At 39.2% G+C, this 19,443-nt stretch overlaps 1 protein-coding gene across 3 annotated transcripts; it reads left to right on the top strand.

Annotated features, from left to right (window-relative positions):
* The first annotated feature begins 2,613 nt into the window (after positions 1-2,613).
* Positions 2,614-18,552, top strand: TMEM144 (transmembrane protein 144). 3 transcript variants are annotated; one of them, XM_065634800.1, is made up of 13 exons: positions 2,614-2,658; positions 4,924-5,122; positions 6,313-6,509; positions 7,146-7,268; positions 7,662-7,761; positions 8,294-8,374; positions 10,288-10,369; positions 11,558-11,631; positions 12,546-12,664; positions 13,966-14,085; positions 14,571-14,668; positions 16,675-16,728; positions 17,880-18,552. In XM_065634800.1, the coding sequence occupies exons 3-13, from the start codon at positions 6,371-6,373 to the stop codon at positions 17,961-17,963; spliced, it is 1,074 nt and encodes a 357-aa protein (XP_065490872.1). In that variant the 5' UTR covers positions 2,614-2,658; positions 4,924-5,122; positions 6,313-6,370; the 3' UTR covers positions 17,964-18,552. The 3 variants fall into 3 exon arrangements, with proteins under 3 accessions (XP_065490872.1, XP_065490873.1, XP_065490874.1); XM_065634801.1 differs by having other exon boundaries at positions 5,000-5,122; XM_065634802.1 differs by lacking the exon at positions 2,614-2,658 and adding an exon at positions 2,678-2,751 and having other exon boundaries at positions 5,000-5,122.
* The last annotated feature ends 891 nt before the right edge of the window (positions 18,553-19,443 follow it).

Raw genomic sequence — 19,443 nt, forward strand, 5'->3', positions numbered from 1 at the left:
AAATAAACGTTTATTTGCGTTTCAGGAAGAACAAATAAAATGTTTGGGTTTTTTTGTTCAGGTGGGTAGTATTCTTCTTTCTGGAATCATTATCAACCCAAAGCTGCAGCAAGGCACTACAAGGTATTACTGAGATGAAAGGGTACTTCCTCTATGGTCATAAAATACTCAAGACCAATTTTTAAAAATAGACTGAAAAATACTAGTTGTCTGACCAACTTATGGCCTAGGTTATTGTACTTTGCCTACCTATATTTAGCCTGTAATGTCAGTTAGATTCTGTATTTATTCCTCGCTCTAAACCTTCCCAGCAGACAGTCTCTGGCAGTGCGAGCAGCATCGCTGAGCAGCAGCATCCACCCGCGGGAGATGGGTGGACTGAGCCAATGACCACCAGCCACAAGCCCCTGCGCCTGCACTTGTGCTGGTAATCCCAAAGAGCACCATCCAGTTATTTCAGTGCTCTGCTCCATTTTCAAATCACTGGAGATGGCAAGACGACAGTAACCCATTTTCCAGGAAACAGCAAAAATTCACTAATGCACCAGAAAGTTCTCAAAACTTCCTGTTCACAGGGTTTACACATCCTCCGCTATGCAATCTCCTACAGGCTTTCACCTTCAAATCCTTCTAAATCCTACCAAGTACAGCTTCTTCCTTCCCATCTGAATTATTATTCATACTCATTTTTTACAACTTCCTTCATAGGTAATCTTCCTTCTTCTCAACTAAGGACAGCCTTTCCGGATGGTGAATACTGCACCTGGAGAACTAAAGAAAAACAGAGAAAACCATCTGTCACAACGCAGTGATACAATATCATTACTAATACAAAAAGCTACCCAGCAGCTAGTGTGTCACCCTCCAAAATGCCAGACTGGGTGTCAGTTTTTATAAATAACATCTCTTATTTCTTCATCTAGTCCTTCATTTTGCTTCACTCAGTCATTTCAGTGTTAAGAGATGTGGCATTTAAAGATGCTTATTTTTTTAGTTTTCCAAGATGTATTAATTTGGTTCTTCCCAGTGTAGTTATGACCACAGAAGGTGCTGCGATTCAGCAAAGAACAAAATATTGTCTGTGCTGGTTTGTAGGGCATTTCACAAAAAAAGACACTCTTTAAGTGGACACTTGTTTTATTCATAGAAGGCTTTGAAATATGAATGTTGCCATTTTCCACTTTAGCAAACACTGTGCATTCATGGGCTTCCTTTCCCATACGAGTTTCATCTCCAACAACCTTACCATTTCGATAAAACTAAACAGCACAAATGAATTAATCCGAATCTGTCCACATTTGAGGTGTTTCATTCATACCATCGATTCATTTCAACTATTGTGTTAATGAGAAAAACGATGGCCTGAAACCAGCATGGTTTGAAGACATAGTGAGATATAGATGAAATGGGAATAGGTGAGTATCAGTTCAAGTGGGATACAGACAGTAATTAGAAGTGATTATTGATGCCTTCTCTGAGATTCATTCTTCCAAAGGAAACCAGAGGCGGGACTTTTGGAAAACATTTTGTTCAATATAAAGATTTGTCTGAAGCCAAAACTCAACACCCCTCTTTGTCCCTGGACACTTGAAAGGATATAGTTTCAGGTTTAGCTCCTTGTTGTTTGTATTGTTCTTAATTGTTCTTAATATTTTCTTTTTTTCTGAAGAAATTAATGTAACATGTAGACTTATATTGCCTTTAGAATAAAAAGCACTTCTTTTTTTCCAGGCTGCATTTATGATTATCATAAGGGATGTTGTTCTTCTTGGATGCACTATAGCTGAACTGTTTCCACAGAGGCGTTCTGCAGTTCCTCTCTCCACACATCACACAGGCATTTATGTTAAAATGATTGATAAATGGTGCACTCCTAGCTTTACCAGGTCCGTGGGACCGAGAGATTATTCTCCAGAGAAAAACCTCATGTCCTTATTAAGGGTAATGCAAAACACAAAGCATTACTTCTGTGTTAGTAGGAAGATCCATTTGGGCTGCCATCTGTAAACAGTACTCCAAGAGGACAGAGAGAAATGTTTGCTTCGTGACTAAACATGCTGACTAACAGTCTGGGCTTTAATTGGCCTGGGTCAAACCCTTACAGGGAAACTGCGAAACTCTTCTTCACGTCGTGCAAGAGATTTTTTTTTTTTTCTTCCCCACTCGGTTTTGGTGGTTGAACAATGCGGGGCCTTCCCAAGGCAAAGGTGGTAATTCTTGCGCTTAGGAAAGACACGGCCTCAGCGCAGCCGCGACGCCCTGAGCGGGCGGGGAGCTTTCCCGCCTTGCTGTGCACACAGGGCAGCGGCGCGGCCCCGCCTGCCTCCCCCAAAACGCCCGCCGCCTTCCGCAGCTGCCCCCGGGCACCCTGGCGATCCTCCCCGCCGGGCCGGCAGCCGCCACCCCGGGAGAGCCCTCCGCCCCGCCGGGCCGCCACGACGGCTCCGCGCCGCAGCCCCGGAGCGCCGGCCGCAAGGGAAAGGCGGGCGAGAGGGCCGCGGAGACGCGCTTCGCCCTCCGCCTGCTCGGCTCCATGTCCCGCCCGGCCGGGGCAGCGGCCGGGGAGGAGGCGGGCCGGGGCCGGGGCGGGGGCGGGGGCGGTGCGGCGCGGCGGGAGGCGCAGGCCCGGGCGGGAGGCTGGAGCAGCGGGGGAGGCCTGTGCGTGAGCGCGGCGGCAGCGCGGCGGGGCTGGGGCGGAGGGGCGCGGGCAGCGGCAGCGCGGCGAGGGCCGAGGCTGCACGAAGGGCCCGGGTGAGGGATCAGCTGGTGCGGGCCCATCCCCGGCCGCCTCCTGCCCCACCAGCCGCGGGAGGGGAGCGCCGTGAAACCCGCCGCGGCGGTGCGCCGGGTACAGCGTTCGGGGGAAAGGGACGTGTGCGGCCGGAGGGGCTGCTGTAGTTCCCTGTCGGTGCGTTGCCGAGCGGCTGGGCTGCCCGGCCCGCTGGCGCTGCCTGCGGCGGCGGCCTTGGCCGAGGGCTGGGCCTGCCCGTCCTCGGGCCGGGGCCTGCCCTGCGGGAGCCCGGGCGTGTTGGCGTCTGCAGAAGCAACATCGGCCTGTGCCGAGAGCTCGGCTGCGCGTTTTGACTTGTTGTGTGATACCCCTTGCTGAAAATATTGCCCGAAGAGCGGCTTACAAAGGCGTTTATCCTAGCGGAGTGAATAAACGTTCCTCTGGCAGGTAGTCGGGAGTCGCTGTGTCGCCTGGGGACGTCCCTTTGAGCCACGTCGGTACTGATAGCAGTCTCCTAAAATAAGAATGAAAGTTTCCGCCCTTAATGACAAATAGGTGATAGGCAAAACAGGCAAATAGTCAATATGGCGTGCAGCCTGTAAAAACACCCATTCAGTTTGCACAAACAGTTTCTCTCTGATCTGGACAACAGTGTGGATCTACCTTGGGATGGAAGCTCTCAAGGGCAGGCTTCTTGTTTTCATGCCTGTCTGCAGAGGCTGTAGCAATGGGTTGCTGTTGCATTAAGTGAGCATCAAAACTTGTTGAGTCTGTGTAAAGGAAGAAAATGGTGGCGCGTTGGTGAGGAAACAGTGAAAATACAGAGCGCAGCCTTCCAGTGAAGTACACCAGTGAAGTTAGTGGGATAAGGGCAGTGCGTGCCAACAAAATTCCATTATAATTCCTCTGCAGCTTGGAAACCCCAATGTGCCCTTCAGTAAGGGCTACTTAGTGAAAAAAAAGATCCTCCATAACAGAATTTCAGTTGTCTCTGAGTTTCCGGCACAGCCACTATGTTCTAATGTCTTAGTTTCAGCAAGTGCTTCTGGTTTGGCATTTGGTAGTTACAAACGTTAGGAGGCACATATGTTGCAAGTTGATCTGGGAATACCTAGGATTGAAGAGAACAGGCTTTTAGTGAACTCTCTGAAACTCTGATGTGCACAGTATGTGTTTGCATGTGCAAAAACTATAGTCAGTGCTGTGCGCCAGTTCATTATTTGCCCTTGACATTGGATCATGCAATTGTAGAATAACTTAGCTTGGAAGGGACCTCTGGGGGACATGTAGTTCAACTCCCTGCTTAAAGCAATGCTGTCATCGAAGTTAGAGGAGGTTGCTCCAGGCCTTGTCTGGTTGAGCGTTCTCTTGAAGGCTTTAAAATGGAGTTAAAAGTTTGGTCTGAAATTTACCCAAATTTGGAACTAAGTGCCCCACACTTTGGAAAGTTACAGAGTTTTAACCAGTCTGAATGAATCATACTCTTCTTGGTTAATTGGAAGTTGTGTTTCCTTTCCATTTTTGGTGTTATCATTCTGGTTCTCCAATTGTGCAACAGTCTTCTGCATGCACAATATAGAGATTTTTGGAAGATAACAAGCAGGCAGAAGAGTATATTGCCCCACAGCACACATATTTTTCTCTTAGTAGATACAAAACAAATATTTTTAGAGTAACAATTATCTGTACACTAACAAAATAAAGGTTCTTAGTATTTTGACCTGCATAATGACTTCTTTGCTTAAAGGCTAAAGTACTGCGTCCTGCATTCATAGAGGTGCAGTGTAATCAGCTTAACGGCATGAAGTTCTTCCTGTGCAAAACCCAGCTCTTGTACTTTACTTGTCCCCTACATGAATAAAATGTATTCACTCAGTGAGTCAAGGTTGAATGGAATGCAGATAGCTGATGTAAGCTTTTATCTATCTTAACCTATTCTTGTGATGTCAGAGTGTGAAGTCAGTCTTTGAAGAAATCTCAGCATTATTATTTGCACTGCTCAGTGTCTACAGGTCTCAGGCAAAACATACTTTATAGAAGAGTCTTAAATACAGTGAAAACTTCCTGGAGGAGCTCATCCTTTAAGTAGGCAAGAAAGATTAATAGTGAAGGACAAAAAATAAGACAAATGGAAATGCCTGTGCCATTGTACCTTTGTGGTGTCCTCTAAATGTCATCTGTGTTTTTCCTAGGTACTCAAGTTAAAAATATACTGACACCTCGCAAGGAGAAAAAATTATAGGCACTAAGTGGTTATGTTACTTGCAGGATTGGACTTTTCACCTGTTAATGCAAATAATTTCAGTGAACACTGATGGCCCTGCTGAAGCTGTAGATAAAAGCACGACCTCAGCAGATGCAGTTCTCAGTGTCTTAAGGACTCCAGAGAAGGTAAGACTGGATGGTAAAATAAGATGAACAAACACGCAGCAACTCAGCTCTTACTTTTGTGCAGAGAGTGTAGTAAAAACAGCACCCCTACAAGACTTGGCAAAATTTCCACCATCCTATTTCAGCTTTTTTCCTTCAAACAGTGGCCAATCCGCCCACACTGGGGAATGTCAAACTACTTTAGGATGTCATTTGATTTGGTGTAAATAGCATTACTTTGACAACAGGATTGCATGCCTATCTCTGTAAATATGCCGCTTTATACTTACAGCCTATTAAGTATCCTGTTGCCATTTGAAGTTAAATTTCCAAAGACTTTTCTTATATGTAGTCTTTTGAGTGTGATGTTAAGATTATGTATGCAAAGGTCATGCTATTGTATTTGTTCTCAGAGCCACTGTTTCTGTCAAAGTCATAATCCATATCAAAAGTGTGTATGTGGTACTTCTGTTGAGTGTCACCTCAAGATGAATCTCCTACTGGAAAAAACAAACAACACCAACAAATAGAGGATGGTATTATGTGATTTAAAAAATCTTTGCCTTTCTTATTATAGTTATGTGGAATGAACAAAGAATCTTTAGAGGCAGCTTCTCCCTTGGTTCCCAATGGGAAAAATGAACCTATATTCACATTTTGTATCAGCTAGAGCAATCTCTATGGTTACCTTATGATCGTATATTGATACTACTGTGGTGTCTGTAGAATATCTGTGCCTGTTCCTGACTTCTAGGCAATGGGGCTGCGAATTGCTATAGCTGCTTCTGCCAATTAAGATTTTGTCTAACCCCTGTTTTTTTACACACGCCAGTGTGACCCTGGTTTGGCTACAGGAATAAGGAATATTCCGATACATCATCTCCCTAAAGCATCATGGCTTCCCATAGCCCTCACAGATTCAAGCCCTCATAACCTTTGAGTGCATCTCTACAGTCACATTGCTATGTGTTTTCAGACATGTTTTTCTTTGAAGCCGATTATGAAACACACAATAATGATTTTTTAATGCACGTGTTCTTAAGTTACTTGATTCATGTTTTATGGCAGCTTTTCATGGGATTCTACAACATACTTGGCAGTTCTTTCCAGCTTTTGAGAGACTGATAAGTAAGGTCTTTTAAGTTTCAGTTTTCTGAACCGGATTGGTATTATTTAATACTCCACATGTTTAATCCACTCTCTGATTTCAGAATCTGTCAGGACCCACAGGAAAACGACACCAGAAATAGAAGCACCTTCAGAGCAAAGATGAATATCGGGAAAGCTTCCAGTGCCTTTAACATCAGCAATGGAACAGATCTAGCTATTGGCTTTACCTCTTCCACAGTAGCTGTCCTTCTTTTTGGGACAAACTTTGTGCCTGTTAAGAAATTTGATACTGGTGATGGTAAAGTTATTTGTATTCTTATGTTGGTTTCAGTATTTTTGCTAATAGGAATAATATTTTACCAGCAAATCTGAGCATTTCTATAGCTAGAGTTATAAATATCATCACAGCCTTAATCCACAGAGCATGTTTTATTTTTCTTTGCTTTTTTTAGGGTATAAAGCAATCATGTATTGGTTCAGGGTATGGCAAATCTTTAGAAGAGCCTTTTTATGTGTTGTTCTGCCGTCTAACAGTGATGATGTGCATTTCATAAGCATTTCACAACAGAAAGTGAAAGGTCCTTCTACCCTGCTGAGGGTTCTCAAATACAGTGTTATTTATACTGTAAAAGCTGTTGGACTTTGGAGTATTACCTTCCAGTTGTGGACCTAACATAAAAACAATCAAAAACTGAAATTTTAATACTTTTATCTGGTGACTCAGGAAGAGTAAACTATACCTTCTGTTTCCTACTTGGAATATATACATCTTGAATATATTGTAACGTCGTTCCCTGAAATTCACGAAGGAGGCAGCCAGCTTTCAATTTTATTTTTTTTTTACTATTTTATCTAATAAAACATAGTATGTTAATAGATTCACACATGCAGTATTCTGCAAATTCTTTGTTGTGTGCATCTGTTTTTTCCATAGGCATGTTCTTCCAATGGATTCTCTGTGCCTCCATATGGATAGTTTCTTTGGTGGTCAATTTAATCCAGAATTGTCCCCGGTTTTGGCCTCTTGCTATGGTTGGGGGTTTTGTGTGGGCTACAGGTAAGGCTAAAGAGATTCTATTTCTTGAAACACAAAGTAATCCTAACTCTTCATTAAAAAAGAAAAAAAGCGATAAAAACTTTTCCATATATAAGGCAGTAGTTATATGGTAGTTGTTTGCCTTTTTAAAGTCTCAGCATTGATTGAGCTGTACCCTTATAGCAAATATTATTTTATTATATTTATTTTGTAAGCAGAAAATTCACACAAAGATAATTTTAAAAATGGTGTCGAGGAAAAGTCCATATTTAATGTATTTATTTTTAAAAAACACTCTTTCCTACCACCTTGTAATTGCTGACATTTCTTTGTTTTCTGAACAGTCACAGAATATAAAGCAAAAATATACAAGGTCACAGTCTAGTTTTTGAACTTCTTTTTTTTGTATTTCAGGCAATGTTACAGTTGTCCCTATTGTTAAAACTATTGGCTTAGCTCTTGGTCTTTTGATATGGGCGTCTTTTAATTTGCTGACAGGTTGGGCCAGTTCAAGGTGAGTATGTTCAAGTCATAAGTCATCCATTTTTGCCAGTTCTTCATTAATAAGTGCAGTGAAAACACTATCACCAAGGAAGAGGATTTATCAAATGTGTAAGATCTTTTTCCCTCTCAGTGGAAAGTACTCAGGATAATTATTTTATCTTGTGCTTCCTCTGTCTCAATAGGAAGAAGAATGCTCATTGCAGATCATTAACATAATTGAGTGAATAAATAATGTATTTGTTAGTGTAAAACTAGTATACTGTTTGTTTGTTTTTTCCTACGGCATGAACTGATAAAATAATTTAAATTTACTTCAATTTTTAAATACCCAGACTAAAAAAAATGCAAATTACATGAGTTTAAAGATTATTTTTGTGAAGTAGATGTAGCTTTTTGCAAGTCAACTGAAGAACTGAACCAATATTGCAAATATAAACTTAAAGCAGAATTATTTACATCAGGAAAGATTTCCAAGACTGGGTTATAATTTAACTATTTGTATGCAGTCAGTGCAGCTAAGTGAAACTGGTTAAATATTTCAGGTTTGGTTGGTTTGGAATTGACCCAGAAGAGGTATCAAGACCAATCTTAAATTATATTGGAGCTGGACTTTCACTAGTAAGGTAAAAAGTTATTCTTACAAATTTCTGTAGTGTAAAATATATATTTAATAACCACACAATTTAACCAGAGGGCAAATATATTGAAGTATATTTTGCAAAGCAATTTGCTGCAGAATTCGTGAGCTATCCATACCTAGCTGGTGAGTGTTATATTTCAGAATAGACACACGTGGTATCCAATACAGTGGTGAAATGCTTATTCAGAAACATGGAAATACATTTTTATGCTGGTAGGCCTGTCCAAGGCAAAGCAGTGATGCCCTCTCTAGCTCAGTTGTTCAAATGGTTCACTTGCCCCAAATTTTGTGAGAGAGGAAAAACTGACTAGGACTTACTGGTGAGAAAACCTCTGTGAGACTTCTGATCTGGCTTCACTCAGTCAGGGGTACAAATCCTTCCTCTTAACTGTAGAATATGCCACAGGGCCCCCTCCCAGGTCTTTTGGGGTCCGTGAAAAGCCAGAGGTTTTACATTATTTCTTGTCCTTAATAGCTCTCTTGTCTTCTAACTCTTAAGCCACACCTAAAACCACTCCAAACAGTGGCTTCCTTTGGGATCCTCAGGACTTATACTCTTATTTTTTGTTTATTATTTGTATGAGTGCATATTTTGGTCCAAACAGAGAGGAAGGGGGGTGTTTGTCACATAGCAGTGTTCTTGCTTTCCAGCTGGGTGCCCGGGCAGGTCTTTCTAAGAACATAAAAGTGGTCCTGAATCCCAGGGGCAGTAGCCTTGCCGTAAGTGTGCTCAGCAGCAGGTGCATGTAATGCCTTTAGGAAAGAAGGTTGTTAAGAACATGGAAATGTTGGAGGCATTCTTGATTGCTAGGAGAGAGCTGCTGCCTTAGATTCATGAATTTTGCATCCATTCTTCCTCTTTCCTAAGAGTCCGCAGCTTTTTACCCATGTGCCTAGCACATGATTTTGTGAGGTACTTGCAAAATAGTAGCATTGCTGCTGTTCCTGCCTCATGAACTGGTACAGCTCACCACCTGCTTCCTGCCTGATTCAAAAATACCGTGGAGAAGTGATCAACAGGGAAAAAGATCCTGACCCAATATGTTTTCCTGACAAGCTGCACAAAGCCTGTGTATGTTGCTGTGCATTGTTCAGAATCATGTATTCCTTTTTAGCCTCCTGTGTGGAACCTGTGCATGTTTGTCTGGTCCCTCTGGAGAAAGCTGACATCCTTTTATATCTATATTCCTTCAGCAGATGAATCACTCTTCAAATGAGACATTCTGTTTACAGATATGAGAAGGAATTCCTAAATCATTAAAATGTCTTGCATAAAAATAAAAAAACCCAGATCCTGACAGTTCTGATTACACATATTTACCTGATCTACTAGAGCTAGGGGTACAAGTAGTCATGTTACCCTTTCTTCTTCATTTTATTCACTTAGTGCAGTGGAGCACCACTGAGCAATAATACCCCTTCTCCTTCCACATTAGCATGAGGCCATGTAGGAGCAGTGTTCCCTCACTCATATATGATAGAATACTGAAAACTAACATTTTTCCTTGAGCACAGAGCCAATTCTCTGCAGGTTTAATATAGAAGTTTTCATGCAGGTGTTCCATTGTATGCGTGGTTTAGTACAAAAGGGCACCATTGACTAGAGCAACTGGTGTTAGCTTGTGGTTGTAACTACACGCCATAAACGAGACATTTCAATCCCATTACACAGGAGATCTATGAAGTAATACAAAGACTAATTTATTTACTTCCGCCGCTTAAGTTGTTTTTTAAGACTGTTAAAAGCAATTGCATTTTAAAAATATATTGAAGGGACTCTGTGGCAGTAATGAAAATAAAGTAATATGCCTCCAAATATACCTTTTGTCTCTGGACACTAAATCTGTGTCCTTATGAGCTGACATGGTATTTACTGGTGTATTTTTCTCTTCTGAGTGCTGTCATATTTCTTTTTATAAAAACTGAAGTCCAGAGTTCATCATCTTCATCAGAAAGCACGCCTTTACTGAGAGAAAGTGTAAGTACTCTACAGTATGTTTTAACAGCATCGAAAGTGCATACCCGTTTAGAAACAAAAAAAATTACCTGATGTTAACCAGATTTGCTAGGATTTGTGGTAGACTACATAAAACTATATAGATATACATTGATTGTATTTAATTTGTGGATCTTGTATATCCGGTCAAATGTGAGCAACAGAAAAGGTTTTCCCAAGTGCTTTTTCTGTATTATCAGCTTTAAATGGCTTAGAAGTCCTTTTTCATTATGGCAGAAGTTATAGACAGAGTGTTTTACTTTCCTATCTGAGAAGAAGAAGCAATTTTAATTAAAACTTAACTGTAAAACTAGGAGGATGCTTAGATGGAAGGAAACAAGGTATATAACTCTCATCCACTAGATTTTTGCCACATGACAGAACCAGGAGACTGTCAAGAGTTGCTGATTCTCAGCATCAGTGGTGGCACAGTTTTGAGGCCAAGAAGGGGTACCAGATTGGCTGTCTCTCCTTTGGGAGTCCAAAGTATGCAACAAAAGCTGGAGAAGAGTAGGCTCCTACTACCATTGTGCCTTACTCCTGTAGGTCAGTGATGCATCAAAACTCAACTGGTACATGACCAGAGAGCCCCTCAGATTGTTCTGACTGTGCTCAGTGCTCACTGGGGGCTCCAGTCTACCAGAGCATATCACAGAAGACAATCTGGTTGCAGGATGAGAGTAAAGGGACATTGCACTTTCTTTATGCTGCAGACAGGGATGTTAATTTCCCTGCTTGCAAGTAGTCGTAATATTCTGATAGTAACACCAGAGCTATCAACAGAAGGCAAAAACACATCATAAATAAAATCTAAAGATTAAATAATTCATCAAATTTAAGTAAGGCTGAGTTTTGAAAGTCAGATATACCTGCACAGAGATTTAAAAACCATGCTAGCAAGGGCACTATTACATAGTATCCCATAATCCATATCCAAAATTGTAAATTTTGAGGTAGGTAAATCCAATTAATGTTTTGTTATTTTAAAAAACATACATTTCTCTTTCAGAGTATTTCTGTGCATTCCTATTGTTTCTCCTTTTATTTTATTAGACCAAAAATGTTCTGTTTAATACAATGTTTGAGATTTAAAAAAAACCCCACAAAATTAAAACAAAACAAAAAACCCAACAAAAAACCACCTCAGTGAAAACTCTTGTTTTTTTGCAGTCTATTAAAGTTTCTGAAGATACCTCTGATGACTCATGGGTGAACAGACTTTCTCCAGCAAAAAAAAGACTGATGTAAGTTATTAACAGATTTTTTACTGGTGCAGGCCAAGTAGCCAGAGAAAATAGTTGAACACAGTATAAGGGCAGAAAATGTGTCCTGTGGTTTTCTTACCACAGTCATGCATTAATAACCATTTTAAAAGTACTAGTATAGTGTGCAAATCTATATGTGAGTAGCTGCTCAATTTATTAGATTAATTTCTTCACACTGTTGGGTGTGCTTTATGTTATCAAGTAAGTATTAATTACTATTACAAAAGAACAACAACATTTGCAAAGTAAATAGCAATAGCAACTAAGTAATTACAGAGCTGATTTTTTGTCAGCTGGTTGTTTAGCACTCCAGCATAGAAGAAGCCTGTGCTGCCAGGTGTGGTTTGCAAGTGAATACATCTGGAGAAGGCATGGCAGCATGGCAAGGAGACTACAGAAATGCTCCAAAGGTGGGAGCGGTAGCTGGCAAGGGGCCAGTGTGGGGAGTGGAGACAGCCAAGAACACAACAGTCTGGAGGTGGAGAAGGGGGGAGATTAAAGAGGCAATGAACCTGGGAATAGCTATAAAAAATACATAGGCTGTAACAGTGAGGCAGAGAGCATTTTAATTATACTTTTGTTGGTTTTCTCCTAGGCCTGCCTTTAGGAAACTCTAGTTAGTTGATTTCTCTGGTCATTAATCTAGACTGTGGGCTCTTGGGGAAGGAATTGTCTGTGTACTTGGCTGCAAAGTATAGGAAAACTAAGTTACTGCATTGAAGAGTTTCTGCACTAGAAGATAAAAGTTTGCAAAAATGTGTTATTTTTATAGTCTTGTTATCAATTTTCACGATATACAGTCTTTAACTACAATACTGAACTTGTCTTAAGTGTAGTGTCTACTTCCCTAATTAATGCTAAGTTATTTTCTCTGATTTTTGCTCTTTTTAAAGAGGATGTAGCCTGGCTGTGGTAGCTGGAATACTCTACGGTTCCAGTTTTGTACCAGTACTTTACATTAAGGACCATGGAAGAAGAAATGAAACTATATACACAGGAGCAAGTCAATTTGGTAAAGGCTAATAGATCACTTCTACTTTATTTCATCAGTATGTTGTGGTCTCCTGCTTTTGTAAAGGCATAGAGTGAAATTCTTGATATGCCTGGAAATACACCATGGCATCTTATCAGTTCTGCACTATGTTATATGTTGTCATAATCGTAGTACTAGCACCCCCTTTTTCCCTGAGGTGAGTTACACCATTAAGAGAACAGTGCGTGACAGCCCAGAGGATACCATACTTAACTCATAGTATTTAATGCCTCCTGAAACATAGCTAGCACTTGCAAAATACAAAGTTCATATGCCTGGATCATGAGGTAGACAAGGGCGCAAGCTGTACCAATTGCCAAATTGGTACACCAGTAAAGGTTGAAGAGAAGGTTGGTCATAACCAATGAGCAGGAGGGATATATAACAACATAAATAATTAAAACCTTGTCGGTTTTGAAATGGAAACCTTTTAACATAAGCCCAATTACCAATTTTAAACAACATTTCCCCAGAAACATTTTGCTTAAGCTTTAGTGTAAAGTCTATCAGGTAATGCCAGCTGCAGATTAAGAGCAAAGCATTGCCAAGACTGCATAATGTTGCCATTAAGAAATGTTTGTTATGTCACATACAGTTTCTCTTGAAGACTGCAACTTATATATTCCCCAACTAGACAAAACAGATGTTATCCTTACTATAGCTGCCTTTCCTGAGGAGGATTTACAGCTTTAACGGGGTAGAGATCATCTTGCTATGTGCTTCTGCTTTACCATGTGGGAAATACTCTTTAGCACATACCAAGTCCATAAAGGATTTATTATTATAATGATTATGGTGATCAAAACTGTGATATGTTCTTCAAGATAAAAAAAGGATAAAACTGTCATGTTTAGCTTACACAGTATGTGCAATTGTCTTTCCCTTAAAGGTACAGAAAAGAAACAAGGCTATATACAGGAATATAAATGTAGATGACCAGGACAGGATGTAATTATGTAAATTCCTACCCCAGTTTTGTAGCCTCACCTGAGAATTTTCTTAAGTTTTTAATAAATTAATTCAGTAGTTTCACTAATAATGCATAAAAGCTTATGATAAATGCTAGGGTCAACACAGCAGTTAATTCATATTTAATGTATGTATGATTGACCAAATCCATCTGCAGTCTGACTGGCAGCTGTGTTCATCACAATCACAATTGAATTTGAGTTGTTAGCAATAGCACTTTATGTTTTGCCTATGTGAATAGTATCAGTGAAATGAGATAAAATTCATAACTTATGTTTTAGACTATTGTAATTTTGTAATTTTTCTTTCAGATTTAGATTATGTTTTTGCACACTTCAGTGGAATATTTCTTACAAGTACCATCTACTTTTTGATCTATTGTGCAATCAGGAAAAATAAACCTACTGTTTATCCCCAAGCCATATTGCCAGGTATGACCCTTGTTTAAATGAGCAACTAATTTCCGTTACTTCTGCTGACCGTTTTGCAGTGATTAGTTCAACCTATCTGTTGAAATTGTAGTTTGCCTTTCAAGTCTCTTAACTTGACTTTTTGTCTCTTTTGGAAGATCACTCCTCTTAATTAATCAAGGGTAGGGAACAATGACAAATTTTGTTCTAATCTGAAATTAGAACAAAATCACATTGCATATGGCAGATTTTCAAAAACTAACTGTCAGAGTAGAGAGCACATTGCCCAGAAAATTGTGAACTATGATTAATTTGCTACTTTAGTTGGAGTAGCTGATTTTATCCCTTCAGCTTTGGTTTACATTATCAGAGCCAGCTTGTTAAAGCAGCTAACGTACTAAAATACATACATACAGTTTCTGTATTATGCTATAAAGATAAATGTTCCACAAATTGCTGTCTGTACCTTGCTGTACATTTTTTTTGATTGGGATTTATTTTTCTAGGGTTTGTTTCTGGTGTGCTTTGGGCAATAGCCAATTGCTGCTGGTTCATAGCCAATCACTATCTCAGTGCTGTGGTCAGCTTTCCAATAATTACCGCAGTAAGTACAGAAAAAATACAATCTGTGACTAAAACTAAAAGTTTTGTTTTATTTTCCCCAAGTGTGGAATTAAGTTGAAATTATGACATGTCTAAAGCATTTTAATCAAGAGTATACATTGCCTCTTCTACTTGTCTGTGCTAGCCTTTGTTTGTTTAGGAACATACATGACTGTGACAAGCACCATCTTAGTTGATGCCAAGCATAAAAAAATAGAAGAACTGAAAGTGTGAGTCTTTAGGTTATGTAAAAGCCAAAGCTCTGTAACCAGAACTAAATCAATATTAAATAGTAAACTGAAGTGATTAAAAGAAGAAACATTTTCTGCTTTCATCCCAGCAAGTACATTTTGTTCTGGATGTTTTCATTTGTGATTTTCATCCTCTAGCAGTCATTGTGCTTAATTGGGTCAGGTATTTTTTTCTTTTTACAGTTCTTAAACACACAGAACAAATTATGTATTGCTGAAAATAATGTTCTTATGCAAATGAGGGAGAAATAGGTTGGCCTGTTTTGTCTGTTTTATTCCTATTTATGATACTGTACCTTTAAAGCACTGTTAATTTCCAGAAGCTGCACAAATTCCATCACTAGGTAAAAAACTTTGCCTTTACTCTCTTGCCAGTGTACTAGATGGTGCTGCAGAGGGGGATAACTTCTGGCAAATGAGAGATCATAAATATCAAAACCAAAGTTTTGCTGAACAACTGCATTTTGGAAGCAAACTAACGAAACAACATTAATAGGGATTAAGCTTTGCCTCAAGATGCAGTAAATCAGAATAAACTCTGCAGTATGCAGTGAAAGACTTGGGATCATTCTAATTAGAAACTGAAGGATTAATGGAAAGCAGCTTTAGTAACTTAGTTACCAGTATGCCTAAAGAGCAAGGATATAAATTCACAAAATGAAAAATTTAAGGACAGCACTGGTTGGAAGCTGCCTGTCTGGACCACAGGTTCACAACTGCTGCTTTACTTCATCCTAGAGCAAATTTCAGACAGCTGTTTATCACATCCCTTTAACAATTTTTTTCATTTTAAAAATGCATTCCTCTTGCAGCATACATTATCTAGAAAGTTAAATAACACCCTAGCTATTATTCAAAGAATAGTTGGCAATTCCACTAGGAAACAGCACCCACAAACACATTCAGCATGAGACACTGTTTCCTGCTGGCCTAAATCTGTGTCCTATCAGCTGTACTGAAGATGGAGAGAGGAAGATCACTGTCCAAACGTCTGTCAAGTGTTTCGGAGAGCAGCGGAAGCATTAACAGAGCCATTTTTTGCTTCATATTCAAATAATATTTTCTCATCTGTCATGAAAATTCAGATCATTGCTGCCACAGGGGAAAAGCTGTATTACCAGGAGTGCCTGGAAATTATCTTTGTATATCACTGTTTGCTGTTAGCTAGGAAGTCTGTACGACCACATTGCAGATAACCAGTAGTTTTCCTGACCTGTCTATCTGCCTGGCTTTGTGCTTTGTCCAGATGACTGCTATACAGGAAATACATTTGTGTTCCAGTCTCTTGATATCATACTGAGTGATAAAATCAAACTTTGTCCAACTAGTTAGTCATGCTAATGGAGGAAATGTTAGCAATAACCATTGTAGCTGCCAATAAACCTGAATAGTCCTCTGAAATGTGGTAATATTGTGGACTGTAGTTTGGGCTAAAGTGAGGTGCATTATTTGGAGCCCACTATAAGAATGTATAACAACCAGTGCAGACTCCACAGTATAATTTAGAAAGAAATTATACTTTCTGTGAAAAAATCAGTCTCTTACCTCTTTAAGCCCTTCTTGAAGATTTTATTGTATCTTACTTCATAAATATTTCAGTGGTGTTTATGCTTTTGCCGTGAGTGGTGTAATTATATGGAATGGAAGGACCTAAATTTGTTATCCAGACAAAAATTCACCTACCCTGAGAACAATAACGAGAAGGTGGCACGTTTTAATGAAATGATGTAACGTACAAATCAGTCTTATTCTTTAGGGTCCTGGCCTTGTTGCTGCAATGTGGGGAGTCCTTGTATTTAAAGAAATCAAGGTAATTTTATTAGGTCTCTTACCTAGTCTCTCTTGCTTGTCTCTAGCTATAGGAACAGCATGGCTTCGTATACAGCTGTATCTCTTAGATTTCTCCTCCTTACAAGTATTGTGTTATGAACCTGAAAGTCATATCATGCAATACTAAGTTTTCCAAGAAAGATGAAGAGCTATGAACAATTTTTACAGGAATGAAGATTTGAATTCCATAACTATATCAGCAGCAGTGGGAGTAAGTGAAGACTGTAGCAGGGCCAGGAGGCAGGATGCCAAGTACAGTCTGAAAAGTCTTTATTTGTGCCAGTTCTTTCAGTGGGGGCAGGGGAATGAGTAGTTGTCCTAATAATCACATAGACAAGTAGATTAGATTTTTAGGGTTGTATTCACCAAAGGACCAAAAAATGAGACAGAGGTTAGTTTGCCTTGCAAATTACAGTATTATGTAGAAATTCCTAAACCAATATGCCAGTGATTCCCTAGGACAGGCTAATTTACTCTACTGGATGTTAACATACATGGTAGAAATGATTTTTTTCTAGTGAAATGTGAAGCATTCCTCAGGTTCCCTTAGCTAATCTGTCAAGAATCCATTGGTACCCAGTTAGCCATTAGAGATCATCTTTCCCAGTATTTCTGATGAGTGTATAAAATGCATTTGGCATCCTTCGATCAGGAACTGGAAGTTTTCTTTCTTTATCTCTCTCTCTCTGTGTCTTTCTCCCTCTGCTGCACTGCAGGTTGATGTTGCACCACGCTTGAAGACAATCATGTTCATTATCCAAATCTTTGTGGCTCTTAAATCTTTCATCCTTTTCATGCATTTTAGAATAGTCTCTGCATAAGTACTCACTGCTTAAAAATAATCTGAAAATAACCAAAGTAGTTTAAAAATACTTTTAAAAATTGATTAATTCATTTTGTGAATATTTTACTAAGTGTATGACATCATAGTGTATTAAACTGTTTTGAATGGCAAATATGTTTCAAACATTATATGAAATGTAAAAAGAGTATAAAATTTACCGTTTCATATAATTGATTTATTAATTTTGTCATAAATGAAACCCTAGTTCTTTATTTTACTTTTTTTTTTGTGAAGTGGCATCTGTTATGACAATATATTTTTCTTTTTCTCTCCCTCTGTCTATCCAGGGACTGAAAAACTATGTGTTGCTCTCAGTAGCGTTTTGCATCATTTTGGCTGGATCACTCTCCACAGCTTTTTCTAAAGTTTGAAATGACCTTCTGGACCAGTAGATGGTGCTACTGTTTAATATAACCAGAAAGACAATATTGGTATATCGCAATACATAGCAATGTTTAAAATGTATGTCCAGCATTTACCCTAACTTGCTTCAGGCAAGTGAAAAAGAAAACCTTTGCTACATGTTCCTATTTGGCATGAAAGAAAATCTGGAAATGTTTGTTTCTGCATTTCTTGGAACAGTAAGAATATAAAAGGGTTTTATTAAATAAAGCTAAATTATTTTATGGTTACTAATATTTTTTTCCTGGGGCAGGTACAAAACTTCATGTCATCATAAATTGCAGTTCACTGTTGTGATGGTGGACAAGGGATTTTCATTCTTAGTCTGTAATACTATTTGCAAGTTGATTTGTTTTATTATAACGTTCTGCCTTACTGACTTGAATTTGAAATATGTCTTAGAATATTCTGTATGGAACTGATACACATGAAAATGTGAAGCATTTTTTTGTTTAGGGGCATTATTCTTTAAAGTTATCAGCTTGCATTAAAACTTTCTCTTCCAATCACTTCAGAATTGTGAAGGAAATATAGAAAATAAAGGTGCTGTAAAATAAATCACTGGTGTTTGATGGTAAACTGTTTGTTTAATTGCTAGAATAGTTAAGATATGAATAGTTGGGGAAGGTTGAGCGTTTTTACTTCAGTTGTATGGAATTTCTTAAGTAAACATTACAGTTCTGTAACTTGTGGTGTTGCCATATGAGCTAAGTATGTGATTCAGACTTTGTTTCCAAATAACTTTAGGCATTTTCTGAACTGATTCTTTCCTGAACTCTCACTGAGTGGATTAGATCTGTCTAGAAAATCTGGATATGGCAGTCTTACAAAAACCAAAAAGAACAGCAGTCAGATTTTTTTCACCCAGTTCGCAAGTTCTGATTATAGTTACACGTCACGGTGTGACACTTGCCATCATGGCTAGATATTAACATTTTCAGATTGTGATAATAATGTCTCCTTTCTGCCTTCCACCATTCATTGTCTACTATTTATCAGATTTGATCTTAGAACTGTTGCTTAGGCTGCTTTTTCCCCATCCCATACTGTTTATTCCTGCCCAAGTGTCAGAACTTGGTGTCTGACAGGTTTTTTCCCCCTTGAGGCTTTTCTCTAATTTTGCACTGTGTGTTAACCCTGTCCTCCAACAAGTTGGCAGCATTTTCCAGCCAGGTGTCATCTGCAAATTTAATAAATGTACTCTCTGATAATTGTAAATCATTTATAAAAATGCTGCACGATGCTGGCCTTTTTTACTTTTTGGAATCTAATGCAATGCTTCTTTTCACTCTGACAGGGAGCAATTGATTACTCTTTAGAGTACAATTTCCTTCTGTCTTAGAGTGGTTTTATTTAGACCGCATTCTCCCAGCTTTTATGTAACATCTGATATAGTTGCTTGAGTCAGGATACATGGTGTGTACCACCATAACACCTGATATTGGAAAG

The sequence above is a fragment of the Caloenas nicobarica genome, chromosome 4, assembly GCF_036013445.1.
Source record: "Caloenas nicobarica isolate bCalNic1 chromosome 4, bCalNic1.hap1, whole genome shotgun sequence".
Lineage (NCBI taxonomy): Eukaryota > Metazoa > Chordata > Aves > Columbiformes > Columbidae > Caloenas > Caloenas nicobarica.

What these genes read in the sequence shown, in the direction of transcription:
- TMEM144 (XM_065634800.1), top strand. Translation starts at nt 6,371, where the DNA reads ATGAATATCGGGAAAGCTTCCAGTGCCTTTAACATCAGCAATGGAACA. An exon ending in GCTGGACTTTCACTAGTAAG is followed by an intron (nt 8,375 to 10,287) that starts GTAAAAAGTTAT and finishes TTCTCTTCTGAG; the next exon opens with TGCTGTCATATTTCTTTTTA. An exon ending in CCAGCAAAAAAAAGACTGAT is followed by an intron (nt 11,632 to 12,545) that starts GTAAGTTATTAA and finishes CTCTTTTTAAAG; the next exon opens with AGGATGTAGCCTGGCTGTGG.